At 38.8% G+C, this 24,448-nt stretch overlaps 1 protein-coding gene across 12 annotated transcripts in view; it reads right to left on the bottom strand.

Moving 5' to 3' along the window:
- Positions 1 to 2,355: 2,355 nt before the first annotated feature.
- The window catches only part of TTLL5 (tubulin tyrosine ligase like 5), a 305,934-nt gene continuing 283,841 nt past the window's right edge, over positions 2,356 to 24,448 (bottom strand). For all 12 annotated transcript variants that reach the window (XM_079908860.1, XM_079908866.1, XM_079908864.1 and 9 more), the window contains one exon: positions 2,356 to 3,218. In XM_079908860.1, the coding sequence (XP_079764986.1) occupies positions 3,196 to 3,218 (23 nt within the window). In that variant the 3' untranslated portion in view covers positions 2,356 to 3,195. The remainder of the gene's footprint in view (positions 3,219 to 24,448) is intronic.

Below are 24,448 nucleotides of genomic sequence, written 5' to 3' on the forward strand. Positions count from 1 at the left end.
GCAGATAGCATATGAATTTGACCTCCATTTAGTTGTGGGCAAAGTCACTTGGGGTGATTTCACGTATGGAAATGTGTTGGTTTGTACATTCAGTATAAATTCAGTTGAGAATTAGAGAAACTGTCTGTGGCAGATGGCCTAAGAATATGAGGCTAATTCTGTTACCAGGTTGAGCCTAAAAGAGCTCACCAGGGACTCCTTTTCAGAGGATGGGCCTCTTGTCAGGGATTTGGGAACGGGAGAGGGCAAGAAAAGCGCAATCCCATAGTTCTCTTATGAGGTCATGGATGCCAGAGCAATGCAGAATTCTATTGCGGCTTCATGTCCACCTGAAGCAACCATCTGCAGTAAGTGAGGAACCATCGAGCAGCTCCTGAAAAACATGTTCCTCTAGAAATTACTTTACCACTGGTAAAAAAGAAGTCTATCTGAAGCTAACATTTTGAAGGTGGAAGGATGTGTACAATATGTCCGTGTCTGGAGTCGTCCCAAATTAAACTCCTGGATTTGGTCCCTGAGACTCTTTTCCTGCTTCCCCTATGCTCAGGCAGTTCTCAGGGCTCCTCTCTCGGACTTCAGCCTATGTGGCACCCATTTACTTCCACTCTATTTCAGGAACTATGTCCCTGCTGTAAAATCATATCTGGTGGCACTGTGCTCTATCTTACCCAAGGGAGCCAGTGGGTCTGAAGAGGGGATGCAGTATGCCTAGCTCTTCAGCCATGGCCATAGCCAGCCCAAATTTCAGTCTCTCCATTGATGGCAGTCCTTCTCAAATTTCAGTGGGCAGAAGAATCACTCAGGTGCTTATTTAAAATGTACGATTTCAGGCTGCAGCTTTAGAGATGACTTTAGGACTGGGGTAGGTCCAGCCTACCTAAGAACTGTATTTTGAGAAGCAGTGCCTTATACCTGACGTCGTTGGTCCTTGAGGCTTAAATGAGGAAGAGGGAAATAATCTTACAGGACCTAGAATAAACATTTTTTTTTCTTTTTGGCCGCACTGCGGCACATGGGATCTTAGTTCTCCGACCAAGGATCAAACCTGAGCCCCCGGCAGTGGAAGTGCAGCGTCTGAACCACTGCACCGCCAGGTAAGTCCCAAACCCTCCTTTTTATCCAACCCCATCAGACATCATTAGAACGTTGGCCTGAGGGTTCATCCTAATGAACCAAGGCAATGAGCAGTGTTTCCTGAAGGATCCCAGAGGAAACAGACCCACTGTGATCCCAGATCTTCCTTTTATGTTAGACTCTATTCTTATCTTAGCTGATACAAATATGGGCAGGGGTCTTCAGCCTTTTCTAGAAACTCAGAGTCAGCATTATTAGCATTCCCAGCCTCCCCATTCGACATGTCACTTACAGGCACTACAGAAACTTAAACCATTTGTCTGTCCATCTGTAAAAATACGTGCCTGTTTTGGGGAAGGGTAAGGAGGGACACTACTGTTGGAGGGAGGATCATATGATTTGCTTGGTTTGTTACCAAGAGAAGTCCAATACCAATAATAATGACACTAAAGTACTTGGGTAAATGAAGGAAGAGATCTGGAGTCTGGTCTTACACCTGATCAGCACATGGTGAATGCAGTAAGAAATTCAGCCTGAGGATTCAATTCTGATGGTTACCTAGGGCAATTCCAAACACTCTAGTTGGTCTAAAATTCTTTTACTGGACTCATACCCTCTTATGCTTTTTTACAAGAACCGTATGGTGAGTCTCCCCAAACACCTTATTTCCCAATTCTACACATCAGCAGGGGACTATGAAGGAATTCTAATTTGTCTACTAACCAATTCATAACCAAATTAGCAAAACAGTTAAGATGGTCCTCAAACTACTAACCAGAAGTCACAGGAACACCTGGAATGCTCTCTTTTCTCCCGCAACTGACAGATTTCATCCCTTACAAGCAAACAGAATGCTTCAATGGGCTCAAACCTGTTTTCATTCACCAGGAAGGCAATAGAGCCCTTCTTCTCTTTGCCTTTTTGGGGGTACTTTTTCTTTTAGGATTTCAATGCTGAATCTATAGGACTTTGTTGTGGAAACCCCAGATGCTGGATTCTCCCCCAATAACTCCTGTGGCAGCTAAGTCAACCTTCAATGGGCTCTGCAGTCACCTTTCAACCTTTTCTCCAGTGGAGGCCAGAGAGAGGACCTAGGACAGATGAGGAAGCAAGAAAGCAGAGGTAAAGCAGAGGTAAAGCAGAAAGCAACCAGGGGGCTGAGCTGCATCGTTCTGATGAGCTGTTTAGGTAAACACCGTGCAACTGGATACAGATTCACGTGCCACTGGAGGACCCGTCTGCTGCGGTCTGAAAATGGAGACATTTGCATGCCCCAGCCTCCCAGGTGCTGGAGCTGCCCCTGGGGAAGAGCCTGGGCCCACCATCTGTTGAAACCAAATATAAGAATAAAATATCTCTTTATAGCTCACATTTCTTACCTGAAGTTTAAAAAATTGCCCAGCAATGAAATAAAATGAGAAGTTGGGCCTATTTCAGTCTCGTTTGTAAATACTGATTGTTTGGAACTTAGTAAATGGAAAAAAAAGAAAATAAAAATAGACTTACTTTATTAATTTTAGAAATCAGTAATTCCAAAGGGTGCCTTTACCATGGCTCATGTGGTCAGCAGCACACGGACTTTTTTTCACTCTCCGGGAAACTTGTGATATAAACTCCCCCTTTCCCCCAAACCCTCTTGCAAGGGAAGAACAACTTTGGTACATAATGTTGTTGGGATTTTAGGCTTTTAGGAGGTAAAGCTTAATACTGCAATCTGGAAAAGAAGAGGAAGCAAAATGCAAATAGCCAAAGAGCCTCTTTTATATCATCTCTGTGTGGTAGCAGGAGAGGGACAGAGAAGACCTAAGCAGGTGGGAGAGGGGGTGAAAGGGGTAAAAGATACACGTGTGCTCTGATGGGGTATACATCGCTTCCGCTGAATGTCCCCACTGCCAAGTTCCAGTGAAACCGAGCTGACATGTTTTCCTGTCGTCTCAGGAAAAGTCTGGATTGGCTGATAGGCAACAATCTACTGCCACTTCTGCTGGTAGGCACTGGGGACTGAAACAGCAAAAAAAACAATACGCTGGACCCCTTGCAGCACTGGTGGATGCTTCACTGGAGTCACGCACCCAGGAGTAGTGGAGTAGTGGACAGGTTCCTCCTCCGCGTGTCTGTGCTTCATCTTTTAGTGTGAGCGTGATCTGAAAAAGAGGAAGTCAACCAACCACTGAGTGTCTGAAATGAGCACGTAGGGTTTTACTAATTTACAGGAATGTTTGGATTAGTTAGCATTACTGAAGAATAAGGTAGCTGTGGCCCAAATAAATGAAGATCACTTTGAAGTAAAAAACTATTAATTTTAACTACTTTTGTTGGAAACGGTTCTAAAACACTCCCATCCTGCTGCTGCTTCTTTGTTGTGTCGTTTTCTTAGTTTCTCCCGGCCCCCCATAAGAACATTTTATCCCTTCTGCTTCTTAAATAAAAGATGCTAAGTAAGTTAGCCTCTTCTAGAAACTCAGAATCAGCATTATTAGCATTCAATATTGAACCACATGGAAAAATTGCTCTATGCACGCTCTAGAGTTTGTCTAAATCTTCCCTCCGTGCTGGGTTATCAGATAACAGTCTGCCTTGTACCCCCTGCCTCCACCCCCAAAATACACATCTACATTTCTCCATCTAGTTTAAGAAAAGGAACATTACTATTACCCTAAATCCCCTGTGAGACCCTCCCAATTCTTTCTCATTTCCACTATCTTGAATTTTGGGTTTATCTTCCCCTTGTTTGCTTTTAAAAAACAGGTCTATTTACTACATATACTTATATCCCTACACATTTTATTTTAGTTTTCTGTGGTTTTGAATTTTATAGTGCTATTTTATTATGTGGCTATTCTTGTATGTGATCTCAGTACACAACTGGAAGAATTTCTTTAGATAGATACTTAGGAGTGGAATTGTTGGGTCATAAATACTTGCATCTTCAACCCTCTAAAAATAATGCCAGCTTATTTTCCAAAGCAATTGTACCAATTCATACCCCCTCTGCCAGTGGATGAGCTTCCCCCCCAACCTCAACCTCCTCTACATGTGGAGAAGCGGTATTGCCTGAATTTAAAATTTTTGCAAATCAAGTGAGGATATGATGGTATCCTACTGTGGTTTTAATTAGCATCTGACTGATTAGGAATGAGGCTGAGCATCTTCTCAAGTACCTAGTATCACACACACGTTTTGTCTTCTGCAAAATGCCTAGATATGCCTTTTGCTTATTTTCCTATTGAGTTGTTGCTTCTTGATGTTTTTGAACAGCTCGGTTGAGATATAATTCCATACCATTCAATTTACCCATTCAATGTGTAAAATTCAGTGACTTTTAGTATATTCAGGGTGCATCCATCACCACTATCAAGTCTAGAACATATTCATCGAAAGGAAATGGAAACCCACCTCTCAGCCATCACCCCCATACATCTCATCCCCCCAGACCTAGGCAACCATTCATCTACTTTCTGTCTCTATAGATTTGCCTATTCTGGACATTGCATATTAAGTGGAATCATATAATATGTGGTCTTTGTGTCTGGCTTCTTTCACTTACCATAATGTTTTCAAGGGTCACCCACATTGTAGCATGCATCAGCATGCTATTCCTTTTAATGGCTGAATAATACTCTATTGTGTATATATACTATATTTATTTATTCACTCATAAGTTGATGGGTATTTGGGCTGTTTCTACACCTTGGATGTTATTAATAATGCTGCTGAAAACATTCAAGTGCAAGTTTTTGTTTGGACATATGTCTTCATTTCTGTTGGGTTATATACATATTGCTGGGTTATAATGGTAACTCTATGTTTAATGGTTTGGGGACCTGCCAAACTGTTTCCCAAAGCATTTGCACCATTTTGCATTTCCACAAGCGGAGTATGAAGCTTCCAATTTCTCCACACCCTCAACACTTGTTATTGTCTTTTTTTGAATACTGCCATCCTGGTGGGTATGAAGTGGTATTCTGCTATGCTTTTGATTTGCATTTCCCTAGTAGCTAATGCCAATGAGAATGTTTTCATATGCTAATTGACACTGTATATCTTCTGTGCAGAAATGCCTTGTTGAGATCCGTTGCCCTTTTAAAAAATTGAGTTGTCTTTTTAATCATTGAGTTTTAAGACTTCTCTACATATTCTAGATACAAGTCCCTTATTACATACATAATTTGCAAATATTTTCTCCCATTCTGTGGGTTGTCATTTCGACGGTGTCCTCTGAAGCACAAAATTTAAAAATTTTGATGATGTCCAGTTTGTCTATTTTTTCTTTTGTTGCTTATGCTTTTGATGTCATAGCTAAGAAACTATTTATTGATTTTTAAAGTTCTTTGCTTAATACCTGGATACTAATTTTTTGAGGGTGTGTGGCAAACACCCTCACCAAGTTTGTGACTTGTTTCTTCAATCTCTTTAGGGTATCTTTTTTTTTTAAAGAGGTTGTTTCATGATTTATTAATTTATAAGAGAAGTCCTGTTCAGAGATAAAAATTAGATTGCATTTAGATATACACTTAACAAGTGACCTTTTCTGAAAACGATTTTGTTTTAAATGTTAAAACTTCCAGAAAATCCAGGGCAGTCACCATAAAAATGGATGGTTTCTTTAAAAAACTTTTTAAAATAAAAAATTTCAAACATACACACAAACTAGAATAGTATGACACCTTCCTGTTCTCATCCTCTAGCTTTGATAGTTATCAACGTCCTACCATTTTTGTTCCATCTCTCTCCCCATGTTTTTTCTCCTGGAATACTTCAAAGAAAACCCAAGATAACGCAGCATTTCACTCATAAATACTTTAGCATGTATTTCTAATAGAGAAGAACTTAAGGATAAAAGGAAAACAAAACAAAAACCCCACAACATCTTTATGGTGTCTTAGAACAGAAGTTCCTAATTTGAACAAAGTCAAATTGATCAGTTTTCACCTTTCTAGTCTGCACTTTCTGGGTCTAATTTAAGAAATCTTTCCCTTACATTATGGTCATAATGTATTGTCCTATAACGTCTTACAAAAATACTGACACTTTTGCCTTTTGTATTTAAGCTTTTAATTCAAACTAAAATTGTGCAGGGTATGAAGAACAGATCTACTTTCATTTTTTTCCCACACAAGGAAGTCTCCCTTGATAATAATCTTGATAATAATTTTTGGTATCTAGTAAGACAAGTCACACATGGCTCCCTATCTCTCATTCCCATTATTTAAGAGTTTAAGGGTTAGGCTTGACCCTTTTCTCTTTCATGTAAATTTCAGAACCAACTTAAGTTAAAAAAAAAAAAAAAGAACAACTAATATCCTGGCCAATCTATAGATAAATTTTGGAGTGAACTGACATCTTACCAAACTGACTTTTAATCTATGAACATGTTTCTCTCTCCATTAATTTTTTTTTAAGTGACTCTCCATAGGGTTTTATAATTTTTTAAAATTGGAATATAATTGCTTTACAATGTTGTGTTAGTTTCTGCTGTACAATGAAGTGAATCAGCTATATGTATACACATATCCCCTCCCTCTTAGACCGCCCTCCCACCCCCACCCCCCCCCCCATCCCACCCATCTAGGTGGTCACAGAGCACCAAGCTGAGCTTCCTGTGCTTTATAGCATGTTCCCACTAGCTATTTAACGCATGGTAGTGTATATATGTCAATCCTAATCTCCCAATTCTTCCCCCACCCTCCCCGTCTGCCCCAGGTCCACATGTCCGTTCTCTACATGTACGTCTCTATTCCTGCCCTGCAAATAGATTTATCTGTACCATTTTTCTAGATTCCACATGTATGTGTTAATATACGATATTTGTTTTCCTCTTTCTGGCTTACTTCACTCTGTATGACAGACTCTAGGTCCATCCACGTCTCTACAAGTGACCAAATTTCGTTCCTTTTTATGGCTAATATTCCATTTTATATATGTACCACATCTTCCTTAGCCATTCATCTGTCGCTGGACATTTAGGTTGTTTCCATGTCCTGGCTATTGTAAACAGTGCTGCAATGAACATTGGGGTCCATGCGTCCTTTTGAATTATGGTTTTCTCAGGGTATATGCCCGGTAGTGGGATTGCTGGGTCATATGGTAGTTCTACTTTTAGTTTTTTAAGGAACCTCCATACTGTTCTCCATAGTGGCTGTATCAGTTTACGTTCCCACCAACAGTGCAAGAGGGTTCCCTTTTCTTCACACCCTCTCCAGCATTTATTGTTTGTAGATTTTTTGATGACTACTATTCTGACTGGTGTGAGGTGATAACCTCATTGCAGTTTTGATTTGCATTTCTCCAATAATTAGTCATGTTGAGCATCTTTTCATGTGCCTCTTGGCCATCTGTATGTCTTCTTTGGTGAAATGTCTATTTAGGTCTTCTTCCCATTTTTTAATTGGGTTGTTTGTTTTTCTGATATTGAGATGCATTAGCTGTTTGTATATTTTGGAGATTACTCCTTTGTCAGTTGCTTCGTTTGCAAATATTTTCTCCCATTCTGAGGGCTGTCTTGTTTATGGTTTCCTTTGCTGTGCAAAAGCTTTTAAGTTTCATTAAGTCCCATTCGTTTATTTTTGTTTTTATTTTCATTACTCTAGGAGGTGGGTCAAAAAAGATCTTGCTGTGGTTTATGTCAGAGTGTTTTTCCTATGTTTTCCTTTAAGAGTTTTATACTGTCCGGTCTTACATTTAGGTCTTTAATCCATTTTGAGTTTATGTTTGTGTATGGTGTTAGGGAGTGTTCTAATTTCATTCTTTTACATGTAGCTACCCAGTTTTCCCAGCAGCACTTATTGAAGAGGCTGTCTTTTCTCCATTGTATATTCTTGCCTCATTTGTCATAAATTAGGTGACCATAGGTACGTGGGTTTATCTCTGGGCTTTCTATCCTGTTCCATTGATGTATATGTCTGTTTTTGTGCCAGTACCACACTGTCTTGATTACTGTACCTTTGTAGTATAGTTTGAAGTTGGGGAGCCTGATTCCTCCTGGTCTGTTTTTCTTTCTCAAGATTGCTTTCGCTATTCAGGGTCTTTTGTGTTTCCACACAAATTGTAAAATTTTTTGTTCCAAATCTGTGAAGAATGCCATTGGTAGTTTGATAGGGATTGCACTGAATCTGTAGATTGCTTTGGGTAGTATAGTCATTTTCACAATATTGATTCTTCCAATCCAAGAACATGGTATATTTCTCCATCTGTTTATGTCATCTTTGATTTCCTTCATCAGTGTTTTATAGTTTTCTGAGTACCAGTCTTTTGCCTCCTTAGGGAGGTTTATTCCTAGGTATTTTATTCTTTTTGTTGCAGTGGTAAGTGGGGTTATTTCCTTAATTTCTCGTTCTGATATTTTGTTGTTAGTGTATAGGAATGCAAAAGATTTCTGTGCATCAATTTTTTAAAAATTTATTTATTTTATTTTTGGCTGTGTTGGGTCTTTGTTGCTGCATGCAGGCTTTCTCTAGTTGTAGCGAGTGGGGGCTATTCTTCATTGCGGTGCATGGGCTTCTCATTGTGGTGGCTTCTCCTGTTGTGGAGCACAGGCTCTAGGCACATGGGCTTCAGTAGTTGTGGCACACGGGCTCAGTAGTTGTGGCTCGTAGCTCTAGAGTGCAGGCTTAGTAGTTGTGGTACATGGGCTTAGTTGCTCCGCAGCATGTGGGATCTTCCCAGACCAGGGCTCGAACCTGTGTCCCCTGCATTGGCAGGTGGATTCTTAACCACTGTGCCACCAAGGAAGCCCTGTGCATCAATTTTGTATCCTGCAACCTTACCAAATTCATTGATTAGTTCTAGTAGTTTTCTGGTGGCATCTTTAGGATTTTCTATGTATAGTATCATGCCATCTACAAACAGTGATAGTTTGACTTCTTCTTTTCCAATTTGTATTCCTTTTATTTATTTTTCTTTTCTGACTGCCGTGGCTAGGGCTTCCAAAACTATTGAAGAAGAGTGATGAGAGTGGACATCCTTGTCCTCTTCCTGTTCTTAGTGTGAATGCTTTCAGTTTCTCACCATTGAGAATGATATTTGCTGTGGTTTTGTCATATATGGCCTTTATTATACTGAGGTAGGTTCCCTCTATGCCCATTTTCTGGAGAGTTTTTATCATAAATGGGTGTTGAATTTTGTCAAAAGCTTTTTCTGCATCTATTGAGATGATCATATGGTTTTATTCCTTAATTTGTTAATATGGTGTATCACATTGACTGATTTGCATATACTGAACCGACATCTTACCAGACTGACTTTTAATCTATGTACATGTTTCTCCCTCCATTAATTTTTTTTAAGTGACTCTCCATAGGGTTTTGTAATTTTTTAAATACTAGGTCTTACATATCTTTTGTTAGATTTTTCCCTAGGTACATTATATGCTTTGATGATTATAACTTTGATACAAAGGGTATCTTTTGTATAATCACACGCTCTACCTGTTTGTTGCTGATGTACATAAATGTAATTGATTTTGGAAAATTCCTATAGAGCTAATAATTTTTTTAACATCTTTATTGGAGTATAATTGCTTTACAATGGTGTGTTAGTTTCTGCTTTATAACAAAGTGAATCAGCTACAGAGCTGATAATTTACTTGAACATTCGTTTTGCGTTTCCAATCAGACAAATACGTTATGTAAGAATAATGGCAGATTTGCTTCTTCCTTTATGATTCTTAGGTCATTTATTTTCCTTGTTCTACTTTACTGACTAGGACTTTCAGTACAACACTCGATAGAAGTGATGGGTTCCCTCGTCTTGCTCTGCATCTTAAAGGGAATATTTTCAAGGTTTCCCAACCAATAGCATGATAGTTACTGCTGCTTTTTTGTAGAGATACTCTATCATTAGGCTCCCTTCTATTCTTACTTAGGTAGGAATTTTTTTAAAGTCATGAGGGTATTGAATTTATCAAATGCTCATTCTGTATCCATTGAGAGGAGCATATGATTTTTTCCCCCTTTAATCTGTTACTGCAGAAAATTACATTAGTCGATTTTTAAATATTACACAATCTTGAATCTCTGGGATGGACCTAACTTGATCATGATGTCTTTTTTAAAATTGCTGGACTCAGTTTGCTAATGTTCTATTCAGACTTTTTCACATTTATACCCACAATTAAGATCTTATAATTTTAGAACTTTTGGGGGGTGGGGGACTGTCTTTGTTAGGGTTTGATATTAAGATGATAATAAAAGTTAGGAAGTGTTCCCTCTTTTCCGCTACTCTGGAACAATTTGTGGAAGATTGGTATATCTGATCCTTGGATGGCCAGTAAAACCATAAAAGCCTAGTGTTGAATTTGCGGTAAGACCTGTTCTTGATTCAATTTCCTAATAATTAAAAGAATATTTGGGCTTTATATTTCTTCTTGAGTAAATTTTTATAAGCTAAATACTAAAATTGTATCCATCTCACCAAAGTTTAAAAAATGTATCAAAGTAAGGTTATCCATAGTATCTTCCTACCATCTGTTTAATCTCTGAAGGATGTATAATAATGTCGCTATTTGTTCCTCACAACCGTGAGTTCATTTTCTATTTTATTAATTTCCTCTTTTATCTTTATTATCTTTGAATTTATGTTGTTGTTCTTTTTTTTAACTTCTTAAGTCAGATACTTAGCACATTAACTTTCAGCCTCTCCTCTTTCCCTAGTACTGTATAAATTTTCCTTTAATATTACTTTTTAATATCCCTCAGGTTTTGATAAATAGTATTTTCTAATTATGATTTTTCTGATGAGTTAACTCTTTCTTAATTTCTAAACACATGAGGATTTTCCAGTTACCTTTTTGTTATGGCATTGTGATCAGGGAATATGGTCTTTGAAATGTGATTTAAGGCCTACTACATAGTTTCCACAAATACTCCACAGACACTTGCAAAGAATGTGTATTACGCACTTACTTAGTGTGATGTTCTATACATATCTATTATATCAAGCCTGTTAACTGTGTGGTTCAAATTTCCTAAAATGTTTTCAAGATTTTAAGACTGCTTGATCTACCAATTACTGAGTTACATTAAAACATTCCATTATGAAGATGGATCTGTCTATCTCTCTTTGCAGTTCTGTTCATTTTTGCCCAATATATTTTTCATAAGTATGCATTGTATTTAATTTGAAAAGTCAGTAAATATACTAGTTAAAATAAGTCAACAAGAAAAAGTTAAATACTTTCCTGGTGAATCTTTAGAACTTTTAGCCATAATGTAGTGATCCTCTTTCTTTCTTTCTTTTTTTTTTTTTGCAGCACTCGGGCCTCTCACTGTTGTGGCCTCTCCCATTGCGGAGCACAGGCTCCGGACGCACAGGCTCAGCGGTCATGGCTCACGGGACCAGCCGCTGCGCGGCATGTGGGATCTTCCCGGACCAGGGCACGAACCCATGTCCCCTGCATCGGCAGGCGGACTCTCAACCACTGCGCCACCAGGGAAGCGCCCTCTTTATTTCTTGACATGCTTTTTGCCTTAAAATCGATTTGTTTAGTTTTTGATGATGGCCATTCTGACTGGTGTGAGGTGATACCTCATCGTAGTTTTGATTTGCATTTCTCTGATGATTAGTGATTAGTTGAGCACCCTTTCATGTGTTTGTTGGCTATCTGTATATCTTCTTTGGAGAAATGTCTATTTAGGTCTTCTACCCACTTTTGGATTGGGTTGTTTGTTTTTTTTTTGATGGTTCTGAAGAACCTAGGGGCAGGACAGGAATAAAGATGCAGATGTAGAGAATGGACTTGAGGACACAGGGAGAGGGAAGGGTAAGCTGGGACGAAGTGTGAGAGTGGCATGGACATATATACACTACCAAATGTAAAACAGATAGCTCGTGGGAAGCAGCCGCATAGCACAGGGAGATCAGCTTGGTGCTCTGTGACCACCTAGAGGGGTGGGATAGGGAGGGTGGGATGGAGATGCAAGAGGGAGGAGATATGTGGATATATATATGTGTATAGCTGATTCACTTTGTTATAAAGCAGAAACTAACACACCATTGTAAAGCAATTATACTCCAATAAAGATGTTCAAAAAATATTATATTAAAAAAATCTATTTGTCTGATGACTATAGCTACATTCCCCTGGTATATCGTTTTCCAGCCTTTTCCTTTCATCCTTTTTATATACTTATATTTGAGATGTGTCTCTTTTAACCAGCTTTGGTTCATGGGGTCCTTCATAGTCTGGCCCCTCGTCATCTCTTGAGGCCCATCTGTGCCCACTCTCTTCTTTGCTCCCCACACTGCAGCCCCACTGGTGTGCTTGTCTTTCCCAAACACAGCAGCCATGATCTCCTTCAAGGCATGTGCTCATGCTGTTCCCTCTGCCTGGAATTCCCTTCCCTTCATGACCACCAGCTCATTCCCTCACCTCCTTCAGGGCTTCACTCAAGTGACACTCTTCTTGACTACTCTGTTTAGAATAGTGCCTCTCCTATTCTCTATCTCCTTTCATGGCTTTTCTTTTTCTCTAAGAACACTCACCACTACCTAATGTACTATTTGTGTTATATTTGGTTTGTTGTCTATCTCTCCCATTAGGGATTTTTGGTTGTTTTGTTCACTGCTCTGTGCTGTGTGCCTAGTGCTGACAGTAGTGTGTAGCACATAGTAGATGCTCAGTAAATATCTGTCCAATGAATCAGTCTTTGACTTTCACTGGAACATTTAGTCCACTCAAATTATTGTAATTACTATTATTTTTATTTATTTCTACAATCTTAAGTGTGTTTTCTATTTGTTCTGCCTTTTCTGTGTTTTCTTTTCATCCTCATGGATTTATTATGTTTCTCATTTCATTTCCTCTTGACTATTTTGGAAGTTTCACATTTCGAATCTTTTAGTAGTTACTCTATTCATTTTTGCATTTGTATAAACTATGTAAAGCTGAAGTTAATCAATATCTTCACCTTTTTATTGTACAATGTCAGGTTAGACTACTTTAACTCTGATCATACCCTCTCTCTTGATTTGTATGATATTGATGTTGGATATTTTCATTCCCTCTCTCTCTTTTAACCACACAAGAACATAATTATCACTTCATTGGTTATTATGTTTACATTTGCCCATATTTTTACACATTCTTTGCTTATAATTCCTCCTTGCATCTCAGACCTTTTTCTGGTATCATCTTTCTCTATTTGAAATACATTCTTTAGATTCTTTCCTTTTGTGGAGGTTTGCTAGGGACAAATTCTTTGGGGCTTTATGCGTTGAAAAGTGTCTTTATTTCATCTTTATCCTTGAAAGGTATTTCTGCTTTAAGTACATTTCTGGTGCGGTAATTGTTTCTTGTCATCAATGGCAAGATTAAACTGCGTTTTGGGTTCCACTCTTGCTGTTGAGCAGTATGCTCTCAACCAAATTGGCATTCCTTTGGTAAGGCTTCTTTTCTCTCTAGCTGCTTTTAACATCTTTTCTTTGTCTTTGGTATTCTAAAGTTTTAGTATGGTGTGTCTAGGTGTGGATTTCTTGTGATTCACTGCAATTTGTGTATCTTTCATTAGCTTTGGAAAATTTCTAGCTGTGAGCTCTTCAAATATTGTCCCTGCCCCATTTTTCTTCCAGAACTCCAGTTAGATGTCTATTAGGGCTTCTCACTTGGGTTTTCCACCACTTTTTCTTTCTGTGCTACATTCCAGATAATTGCTTTAAATACATCTTCAGCTCATTAAATCTCCCATCAGCTGGATCTAATCTGCAGCTAAGCCCTATGCGTTGAATTTTAAACTTTACTATATTTTTTCAATTCTGAAAGTGCTACTTAGTTCTTTTTCAAATCTGCTTGGTCATAAGTTTAACCTCTTGGTTTTACTCATACTTTTATTCCCTCCTTTAATTTCTCTAAACATATGAGAATTTTTTGTTTTACATTGTATGTCTGGTGATTTCAATATCTTAGTCTTTGCAGGTCTGATATTGTTATCTGTTATTTTTGCTGACTTTTGCTTATGGCGCTGTGTTTCCTTTTCTGTTTTGTAATTTTAAACTGTGATACCACAGTTCTCAGAATGTTACCTGTGGGAATTATTTGAGATTTGAGTTGAAGGAGGATCTCTCCAGAAAAACTATGCATTTAATGCTACTGGATGCCTGGGGCCACCACTAGCTTAGGACCACCTTAAACAAGATTCTCAGTTTGAAGTTTTTTGGAGCACCTAGGGAATACGATTCATGCCCAAGCTTACATGAGAGCCAGTTTGTGGTTATAAATGGAAAAGGGAGAGTCCTCTACTCCATCTCACTCACCACCAAGGTTCAAGACAGGCAATTTCTTTCAGTGCCTAAGCGGGTGGAGCACAGGTGGGAGGGGAGGTTTATTTCTGGTTAACCTTCACATGGAGAATACAGCCCTTTGGGGTCCCATCTTTATGTGAAAGGTCTCCAGTTAGACTCTCACCTTGAGATTTGCCAGTTGTCCCTTACATCTGCCATAATTCTAGTCTAGAGCTGCTTTAATCCCTGCTCCTGCCTGGTGATCCAGTGCTGGGGTAATTAGGGCAGGAAGGATATATGGAATAATAATGTTATTGCATTTCCCCCCTCACTGCCTCTGTGGCCATGATCAGAAGCCAGCTCTTTTTTGTAGGACTTTAAAAAAACAGCCATTGAAGTTATCCCATCTCCTTTTTTGCTTTGATGTCCTAGTGTGGAACTTTTCTTGTTTTTTCGTCAAATGTCTATACATCATACTGCCTATTTACACACTCACTTGGCATTTACCAAATAAACAGTTACATCTTATTAGGTTAGTTCTAAAGTCAATAAGCAACATAAACATAAAATCAGAATTACTTTTGACAACCTTAAAGCACCTATAAAATACATTATACTGGTTTGGCAACTACCAGAGTCCAACAAACCCAATTTTTCTCCCAGCCTAGCACCAGAGTAAAGTAACTGCCTTGTGTTACACAGTGAATAAAAATATTTTTAAACATGGATTGACATTCTGCCAAGGTGAAATACACCATGAGAGGCACCTAGGAGTGGAGAAGGCACAGCAGGTTCACACTTTAAGGTATACGTTCCCCGAGCAGAATGGTGGACAGACTTTCCTAAATTACCTAAAACATTGTTTCTTAAACTTTTGGGGGTGGGGTGGGGGGAAGGGGACTTTGTCTTGCACGTGTCCCTCATTTCCCCTGCTCCCCTCTTTTCAGGGCAGAGACCGTGTCTTACAAACCTTTACAAGGCCCAAGCTCATAGCATTTTGCCATGTAAATATTTACAGGGGGACTGCTTGGTAAATATTCCATTGACTGCTGTGGAAATGAGCAGAAGCACAGCAGCGTTCCTGATGGGAAGTAAAAGACTTCCAACTAACAATACAAACTATGCTTCTGCAAACAGCAGAAGGCCCCGTGTGATCCGCAATCCACACCCCAGACCAGTGCTCTACCACCCATCAGCTGTCTGGAGGAAAGGGAGGCAAGTTTCCCATGAGGTCATCTGATCATGGCTTTTCTAGTCTAGAAAAGACAGAAATTCATCATGACTTCCATTCTAATAAAAAAGGCCCAGACCTCAAACAACGTGAACATAAAACTGGAGTTATTTTTCTCCTTCCGAGGTCTGAAATGATTAGGAGAAATAAAATTAAATTCATTTTTAAAATTACTTAAATGCAAAGACTTTTTAAATTGTGCCTTAGATTTGTCCCTAAGGCCTTTCCAATGGATCTGAGTGGCTCTGGTAGTACACTCTGGCAGCATTCTGGTTTGGTAAGAAAGACAGTGAATGAATCACTTTATTTATATCCTGAGTGACATTAGGAGAAAGGGACAGCTGGGGAGTGAGGGCCAACCTGCTGGCCCTTCACCTTCCTGGGCACAGCTCTAGTATGCAGGAATGAACAACACAGGCACAAGAGCATCAGATCCATTTCATGAAACCCTGCCTGGGTGACACAAAGGCACTGCGCACAGCTGCAAGGGGTTTGTGTAGAGCAAAGGCAGCCCCTGAGTGACGCTGAAATGCAGTCACGTGGGAGAGGGAGCTGCTGACCACAGCAGCACCGTCAAGCGCTCATGCCCTCCCAGAAATGCTTCTGAATTCTCATGAAGAATACAAGCACCTGGTGTAACTCTTTGATGCCAAAACCAACATGGGCTCAAGTGTCCATCCATGGGGGAGATTTACTTCCTACTTGCAAATGAGTATTGAATAGTTTTAATAAAATGCCGTTTTAAGGAATTCTACTATAAAGAACTAAAGTCATGTAGACAATAAGCCTAATTCTTCTAAGAAAATTATACGCAACTGATTTCTGAAAGTATATTTAATTCTTACAAATCTGTAAAAACCATATTACCCTTATTCTGGTTCACTTTCTTATTACAGCAAACCCTAAGATGAGCATGATAAAGTTACAGCACGGAATAGAAAGATACACATCTATTTGGATGACTTCCAGACATCACTCAGTGAAAAGTGTTTCTTTTTTTTTACCTACATTCAGATAACGTATCTTAAGGGCAGACCATTTAACACATTTACATAGAGCTTTTTTTGGCATAAGAGTATTTAATAACTTCCCTTTTTTGAAAATTTAAGAATTGCAAGGCTGATCTAAATCAAAGTCCTTGGGATCTAATTCTATGATCTATCTACATCTATTTAGTTTTGAAGCGTAATCCACTTAAGCATATCTGAGATATATATTTATATATATGTTTACATATTTTTATATGTTTATATATAATGTCTATATATAAAATGTTTATATGTAATATACCTGTAAATAATCTGGATTTATAAGATAAATCACTAAGTCATTAAAAGGGAAATGATTTATTTCACCAAAAGTTTCTTTACTTTCTTAAAAAGAATTAATTTCTTATGCAAATCAAAACTACAACGAGGTACCATCTAATGTTGCTCAGAATGGCTATCATTTAAAAAAACCTACAAATAATAAATGCTGGAGAGGGTGTGGAGAAAAGGGAACTCTCTTGCACTGTTGGCAGGAATGTAAATTGGTGCAGCCACTATGGAGAACAGTATGGAGGTTCCTCAGAAAACTAAAAATAGAATTGCCATATGATCCAACAATCCCACTCCTGGGCACATACCGAGACAAAACTATAATTCGAAAAGATACATGCACCCCTATGTTCATAGCAGCACTATTTATAAAGAAGATGTGAGATATATATATATATATATATATATATATATATATATATAATGGAATACTACTCAGCCATAAAAAGAATGAAATAATGCCATCTGCAACAACATGGATGGACCTAGAGATTATCAGACTAAGCGAAGTAAATCAGAAAGAGAAAGACAAATACCATATGATATCACTTATATGTGGAATCTAAAATATGACACAAATGAACACATCTACAAAATAGAAATAGACTCACAGACATAAGAGAACAGATTTGTGGTTGCCAAGGAGGAGGGGGGAGTGTGGGGGAAAGGATTGGGATTTTGGGATTAGTAGATGCCAACTAGTATATATAAGATGGACAAACAACAAGGTTCTACTGTAGAGCACAGGGAACTATATTCAATATCCTGTGATAAACCATAACAGAAAAGAATATGAAAAGGAATATATATAACTGAATCACTTTGTTGTACAGCAGAAATTAACATTGTACATCACTATACTTCAGTAAAATTAATAAAAATACAGTAACAATATAAAATTTAAAAAAGATTTTATTTCTTTATACAGAGTTCTAGAAATGAAGAGGGATAGAGTAACACAATACTATGAACTTTAACCTGATTTCTTCTATTCACCAGCCTTCTAATCTTTGGAATTTAATAATGATTACTGTTTTCTGACTATAGGATAAATTCATGCTCACTGTAGAAAAGCTTTGGTGAGGTTTAAGAACAAATTTTTATATAGCTTTGAGTTCAAAAGAACTGATGTACAGAGGGACCTTTCCTATTCTAGAACAATTATTTTTAGCCTGATAAAAATTCAGTCTCATTCCTCCTACAGTAGATGCGTCATTAATTCAAAAAGGGCGCTGGATACCAGTTCTTTGCCTAAGGATCAGGAGAACAGTAGACGTTCAACTACCTGAGGAAAGTAAATGAAGGGACCCTAAACCGGTGACTTTCAAACTTGCTGGTTTTTTTTTTTATTGCAATGCATAGGTGTAAAAAATACATCTCATATGAACACTCAAATAAATAGCTTTATGACTTAAAGTCTCACAGAACAATTCTTACTTTTATGATAGATGGACCTGGTATTTTCCTTTCTATTCCATTCTGTTCCATTGTGGGGGGAGGGAGGAAGAATTGATGGTTATGACCAGTGGTATGCTAGTAATTGTTTAACAACTGGCCCTCTGTGGTAAAATAAGCAAACAAAAGCCCTGACTTTGTCTTGTTGGCTGATTTCCACTACAGCCGAGTTCAAGTAAGCAATGTGAAGTTATTGAAGGCAGGGTTGAGAAGAGGCATGCACCACGGTCTCTCGTGAGCCTGGTTGTGACCCACCAAATTGATTTGATGACCCACTCGTAGGTCATGACCCACAGTTTAAAAACCACTGCTCTAGAGTCTAGACAATCAAATTCCTTAGCAGTTCACAGGAAGCTGAGAGAGACCAGTAGATACTGTTCCCAGGAGGCACTGAATGAGAGCACATGCGCTGGGATGACAAGCTGCCTGGGCACCAGAGGGGAACAACCAGCCCCTCGTGCCTCCTCAGACTCAGGCATCTCTGAACTAGGGCCTTCAGCTTCCCAAAGACTGATCATCTGGGGAAAGTGAGAGATGCCAGGAGAAACCTTAGGAAAATCACAGTCTCTCTGAGCTTCCTTTTCTTTCTTGTATAGGAATAATAACTTGCGTACTCCACTGGATTGTTGGAAGATAATTCACATGAAAACATTCTGAAAATCGTAAAGGAATCTACAGGGCAGTATTCGCATGAAAATGACTACATTTAACAAAATCTTACTCACAGGCAACTAAATATCATCTATCTTAGCATCTGAGTTCATCAATCATTCCCACCCTTTTGATCTCTCCTATGTGGTCCTCTGAGATTCTGAAACACCCAGGTGTCTCCTCTCAACGCTGGTTCCTTGGACTCCTCCACTGCCTCCTTTTCTCTTTTGCACTTTGTTGCTCTTTCTTACATCCTTTCCTTCAGAGAATTTATCCACTGACAGTTTTAACAGGTAGCTATACAAGGACGATTGCTAAACTCTACATGCAGCTCTGACTTCTCCCTGGCTTTTGAGAAGACTTTTCTGAATTTAATGTTCAGCCATCATCTCAAATTCGACTTCTAAAATACTATCTAGGAAGCACAGAGACTCCCAAACAGGATCAACCCAAAGGAGATCACACCAAGACACACTGTAATTAAAATGGCAAAAATTAAAGATAGAGAATGTTAAAAGCTGCAAGGGAAAAGCAACGAGTTACATACAAAGGAACTCCCATAACACTATCAGCTGACTTTTCAGCAGAAACTTTGCAGGCCAGAAGGGAGTGGCATGATATACCTACAGCCAGGAATACTCTACCTGGCAAGGCTTTCGTTTAGATACGATAGAGAGATCAAAAGTTTTACAAGCAAGCACCACCAAAGAGTTCAGCACCACCAAGACAGCTTTATAAGAAATGTTAAAGGGACTTCTCTAAGGGAAAAAGAAAAGGCCACTACTAGGAACATGAAAATTATGAAAGGAAAAATCTCATTGGTAGAGACAAATATACAGTAAAGGTAGTAAATCAGCCATGTATAGAGTTAGTAGGAAGGATAAAAGACAAACGTATATAGTAAAATCATCTATAGCCACAATAAGTTGTTAAGGGATACACAAAACGAAAAGATGTATGATATGATGTAAAAAACAGTAAATGTGAGGGGAGGGGCAGTAAAAATGCAGAGCTGTTAAAATGTGTTTGAACTTAAGAGACCAGCAAATTAATCGTTCATATATATATATATGGCTACGTACAGTGTGGGGAATAAAGTAAATAACCATGTAATACCTTTGTACGGTGACATAACTAGACTTATCATGGTGGTCATTTTGGAATGTAAAGAAATACCAAATCACTATTTTGTGTAACAGGAACAAACAAACTCATAGAAAAAGAGATCAGATTTGTGGTTACCAGAGGCAGGGTGGGGGAATTAGATGAAGGTGGTCAAAAGGTACACACTTCCAGTTACAAGACACATAAGTACTAAGGATGTAATGTACAACTTGATAATACAATGAACACTGCTGTGTGTTACATATGAAAGACGTTAGGAGAGTAAATCCTAAGAGTTCTCATCACAGAGAATTTTTAAAAAATATTTCTTTAATTTTGTATCTATATGAGATGATAAATATTCCCTACACATATTATGATAACCATTTCCTGATGTACGTAATTCAGCAATTCTACATCTTGGTATATACCCAAAAGAGCTGAAAGCAGGGTCTTGAGCAGATATTTGTACATCCATGTTCACAGGAGCATTATTCACATAGCCGAAAGGTGAAAGTAACCCAAGTACCCATCGACGGATGACTGGATAAACAAAATGTGGTACACACATACAATGGAATATTATTCAGCCTTTAGAAAGGAAGGAATTCTGACACATGCTGCAACACAAAAGATCCTTGAGGACATTATGCTGAGTTAAACAAGCCAGTCACAAAATGACAAATACTGTATGATTCCACTTACATGCAGTCTCTAGAGCAGACAAATTCATAGAGACAGAAAGCAGAATGGTGGTTGCCAGGGAGTGGGGGAGGGGAAACAGGGAGTTAGCGTTCAATGGGTACAGAGTTTCAATTGTGCAAGGTAAAAAGAAGTTCTAAAGACGGATGGTGGCGATGGTTGTACAATGATGTGAATGTCCTTAATCCACTGAACTGTACACTTAAAAATGGTTAAAATGCTAAATTTTGTGTTATGTGTATTTTTTCACAATTAAAAAGGAGATATTGAATAATAATATATATTGATCTATCTCTTATTTTGTTTCAGGTACTATATGAAGTATTGATATTTACTGCATACATTGTCTTATGTAACCCTATATCTGTACAGATGCTAGGAAGGGTGGAAAGCAGGGGGCAATCTATTGCTTTTGTCTGCCTAGCGTCCCTTCCCATCTGCTTATGGTTTTAGCTCCTTTCACTTCCTCTGGGAAAACTATAACCCTACCTCCTCTATTCCAATCAGGTGATTACGGCCAGACTACAAATGTTCCTCCTATACCCTTTCCATCACAAAAGCTGGCAGATGACCCAGAACTGGCCAGAGTCCCATCCCCTTACCCGCAGCAATTGCTTTAAGAGGTGGTCATGTCATCCAAGCCAAGCCAGTCACAGCCCTTCCTTAGGATGTATATATACTAACATAGAAGAGTCCTTTTCACCCTGTGGTCATTAAACTGCAAAGAATAAGGCTGTAGCTGCTGCTCAAATTACCCTCCATCTAACCTTGCTACGTGGAAGAAACCATTTAAAGAAGAAAGAGGGAGTTTAATGAAGCTGTGAAGAGACATGAAGAGAGATGAAAAAAGATGGAGAAAAAGAAGAGGCAGAGAGGGACGGAGAGAAAGAAAGATCTGACCACACTTAAAAAACTGTTCCTATTTGTATTGTTAAAAAGTAATCTGGGGGACTTCCCTGGTGGCACAGTGGTTAAGACTCTAGGCTCCCAATGCAGTGGGCCCGGGTTCCATCCCTGGCCAGGGAACTATATCCCACAGGCATGCCACAACTAAGAGTTCGCATGCCGCAGCTAAGTAGCCGGCAAGCCGCAACTAAGGAGCCCGCCTGCCACAACTAAGACCTGGCGCAACCAAAAAAAAAAAGTAATCTCTGCACAAATTAAAAAAAAAAGAAAATCAAACAACACAGACGGGTGTAGAGTTAAAAGTGTCTCTTCTACCCTAGACTCTTTGCTATGTTACTGCTGTGTGTATCTGTATCCGTCTCAGAATAGTCTTTGCACATACAAGCAAACATACGATAAACATATATTCCTTCTCCCCTTTTTACACGGATGGGAGCATAATCTACAGTGGAATTAAAAACAAAATCTTTCACTTGACAATATATTTCAAAAATTGTTCCATACCAACATAAACATTTACTTCAGGAGAACTCTTTAGGTAATCCATAAAAATATTATTCAAATTCCAAGACACCTTTTTAGCGTGGGTCATCTTGTGAGATCCTCCCGTGTCTCACCCTCTAATTCCACACCTTTTTGTAAGGAAAACTGAAATGGACCCTAGAACCTGTCTGTCATCTTGTTATCGTGCAACCAGGAGATAACAGGAAACAGCTTCTTCCTCTCTTAAAACAAAGGGCCACCCAAGGGGGAGTTCCAGCAAAGCAGGAGCCAAATTATTGGAGCTTAATATGTGGAGATGTTATTACAAGTGATAGCTCTTAGAGTGCTCTGAAAGGGAGAGTTTAACCTCACGTTAGCATCATTTTAGAGACCAAAAAGAGGGCTGTAGGTGAAAAGAAGTTTGACCTTAGGCGGGAATAATGACAGCTTTGCCACATAGACTCTGATGGTTAGACAAACACGAGACAATCAAGCTGACAGCGCTACTAAATTTAGAGGCTAAAGCTATTGGCAGCTCAGTGTACTTTCTGAGGAATCAGATGTCAATCACTATCACCACAAAGCACATGGCCTCTGGATCCTTTGAAATAAAACTTGAGTTTAACTATCATCTAACCTTCTCTTGTAAAGATCTTCCTATTAGTTCTCGAAAGGCTCCTGAATATGTCTGTTACTTTACATTTATCTTCTAAACTAATCCATACGGCCCACTAATCATTTTTATTACTTTTCACTGGATTTTCTAAAGTGTATCATCTCTCTGGGTATTATGGTTCATTGCATGCCCATGTCTAAGCTACTGTCTTGTATCCCTCTTTTTGTCTATTAACAATAAAAGAATGATGAGAGTAGTTTCTCGACCTTTTATGACTACGCTCCATCAGCCAGATGGAGATTTTGTTCCATTTTACTTTCTGCAGTTTGTTTTATGAAAGCTGTAAATTTCTTATCACTCTCCATACATAATTATATTACAGTTTGACTATGCTTTATTTTAAACTTATGGTAACTCCCCTCCTCTTTTCCCTCTTGGTATGCACCGCTGGTTGAGAATCACTGTATTAGACATAGACTTAAGGCTCCATTGTACCATTTCTCTTCAATCTAGTCCATAAAATGCCGTTTTTCACTCCCAGAAAAACTTGTCCTAAATGTCAAAAATTTCTATCTGCCAGATGAGAACTTTAGCTTCACAGAATAGTAGTATGGCCTACAGATTATATCAGTCAGAGTGCTCATGTATTTGATGAAGATGAACCTACTTTACCATGTAAAAACTGCCAATGTGTCCATCTCTTAATTTTTTATTTTTACTTTATTGAAAAAAAAACTAGTGTGGTAGGCAGCCTTTAAGATGGTCTGTGATTCCTGCCTCCTGATACTCATGCCCTTATGTAATCTCCCCACCCTGAGTATAGACCAGACTTACTGACTCTCTTCTTACAGAGAATACAGCAAAAGTTATGGGATGTCACTTCCAAGGTTAAATTGTACAAAGACTGTGGCTTTTGCCTTGGGTGCTCTCCCATTCTCTCATGTATTGCTTGTTCAGGGGAGGCCAGCTGCCATGTTGTAAGTCAGCTGTATTAGTTTGCCCAGGCTGCATAAGAAAATACCACAGAATGGTTGGCTTAAACAACAGAAATTTATTTTCTCACAGTTCAGGAGGCTGGAAGTCCAAGATCAAAGTGTAGGCAGGTTTGGTTTCTTCTGAGGCCCCTCCCCTTGGCTTGCAGATGCCCATCTTCTTCTTGTGTCCTCACAGGGTCTTTCCTCTCAGTGAATCCCTGATGCCTCTCTGTGTGTCCAAATTTCCTCTTCTTCTAAGGACACCAGTCAGACTGGATTAGGGCTCACCATAACAGCCTCCTTTTAACTTAATCACCCCTTTAAAGGTTCTATCTCCAAATATAGTCACATTCTGAAGTACTGGGGGGTTAAAATTTCACATATGAACCTGTGGTAGGGGGCATATCTCAGTTCATACAGAGGCCCTTTGGAGAGGACTGAGTGGAAAGAGGCCTGACAATAACCATATGAGTGAGCTTGGAAGCAGATCCCCCAGTTGGGCCTTCAGATGAGATCACAGCTCCCAGCTGACAGCCTGATACACCCTCATGTGAGACCTTAAGCCAGAGATCTCCAGCTAAGCTAGAATGCCTGACTCATAGAAATTGTGAGATAATAAATGTTTGTTGTTTGAAGCCATAATTTTTGGGTAAAATTTGTTATGCAGTAATAGATAACGAATATTACCAATAACCTCATGTACCAACAAAGAAAAACC

This window comes from Stenella coeruleoalba (genome assembly GCF_951394435.1).
Source record: "Stenella coeruleoalba genome assembly, chromosome: 2".
In the NCBI taxonomy this organism is placed as follows: Eukaryota; Metazoa; Chordata; class Mammalia; order Artiodactyla; family Delphinidae; genus Stenella; species Stenella coeruleoalba.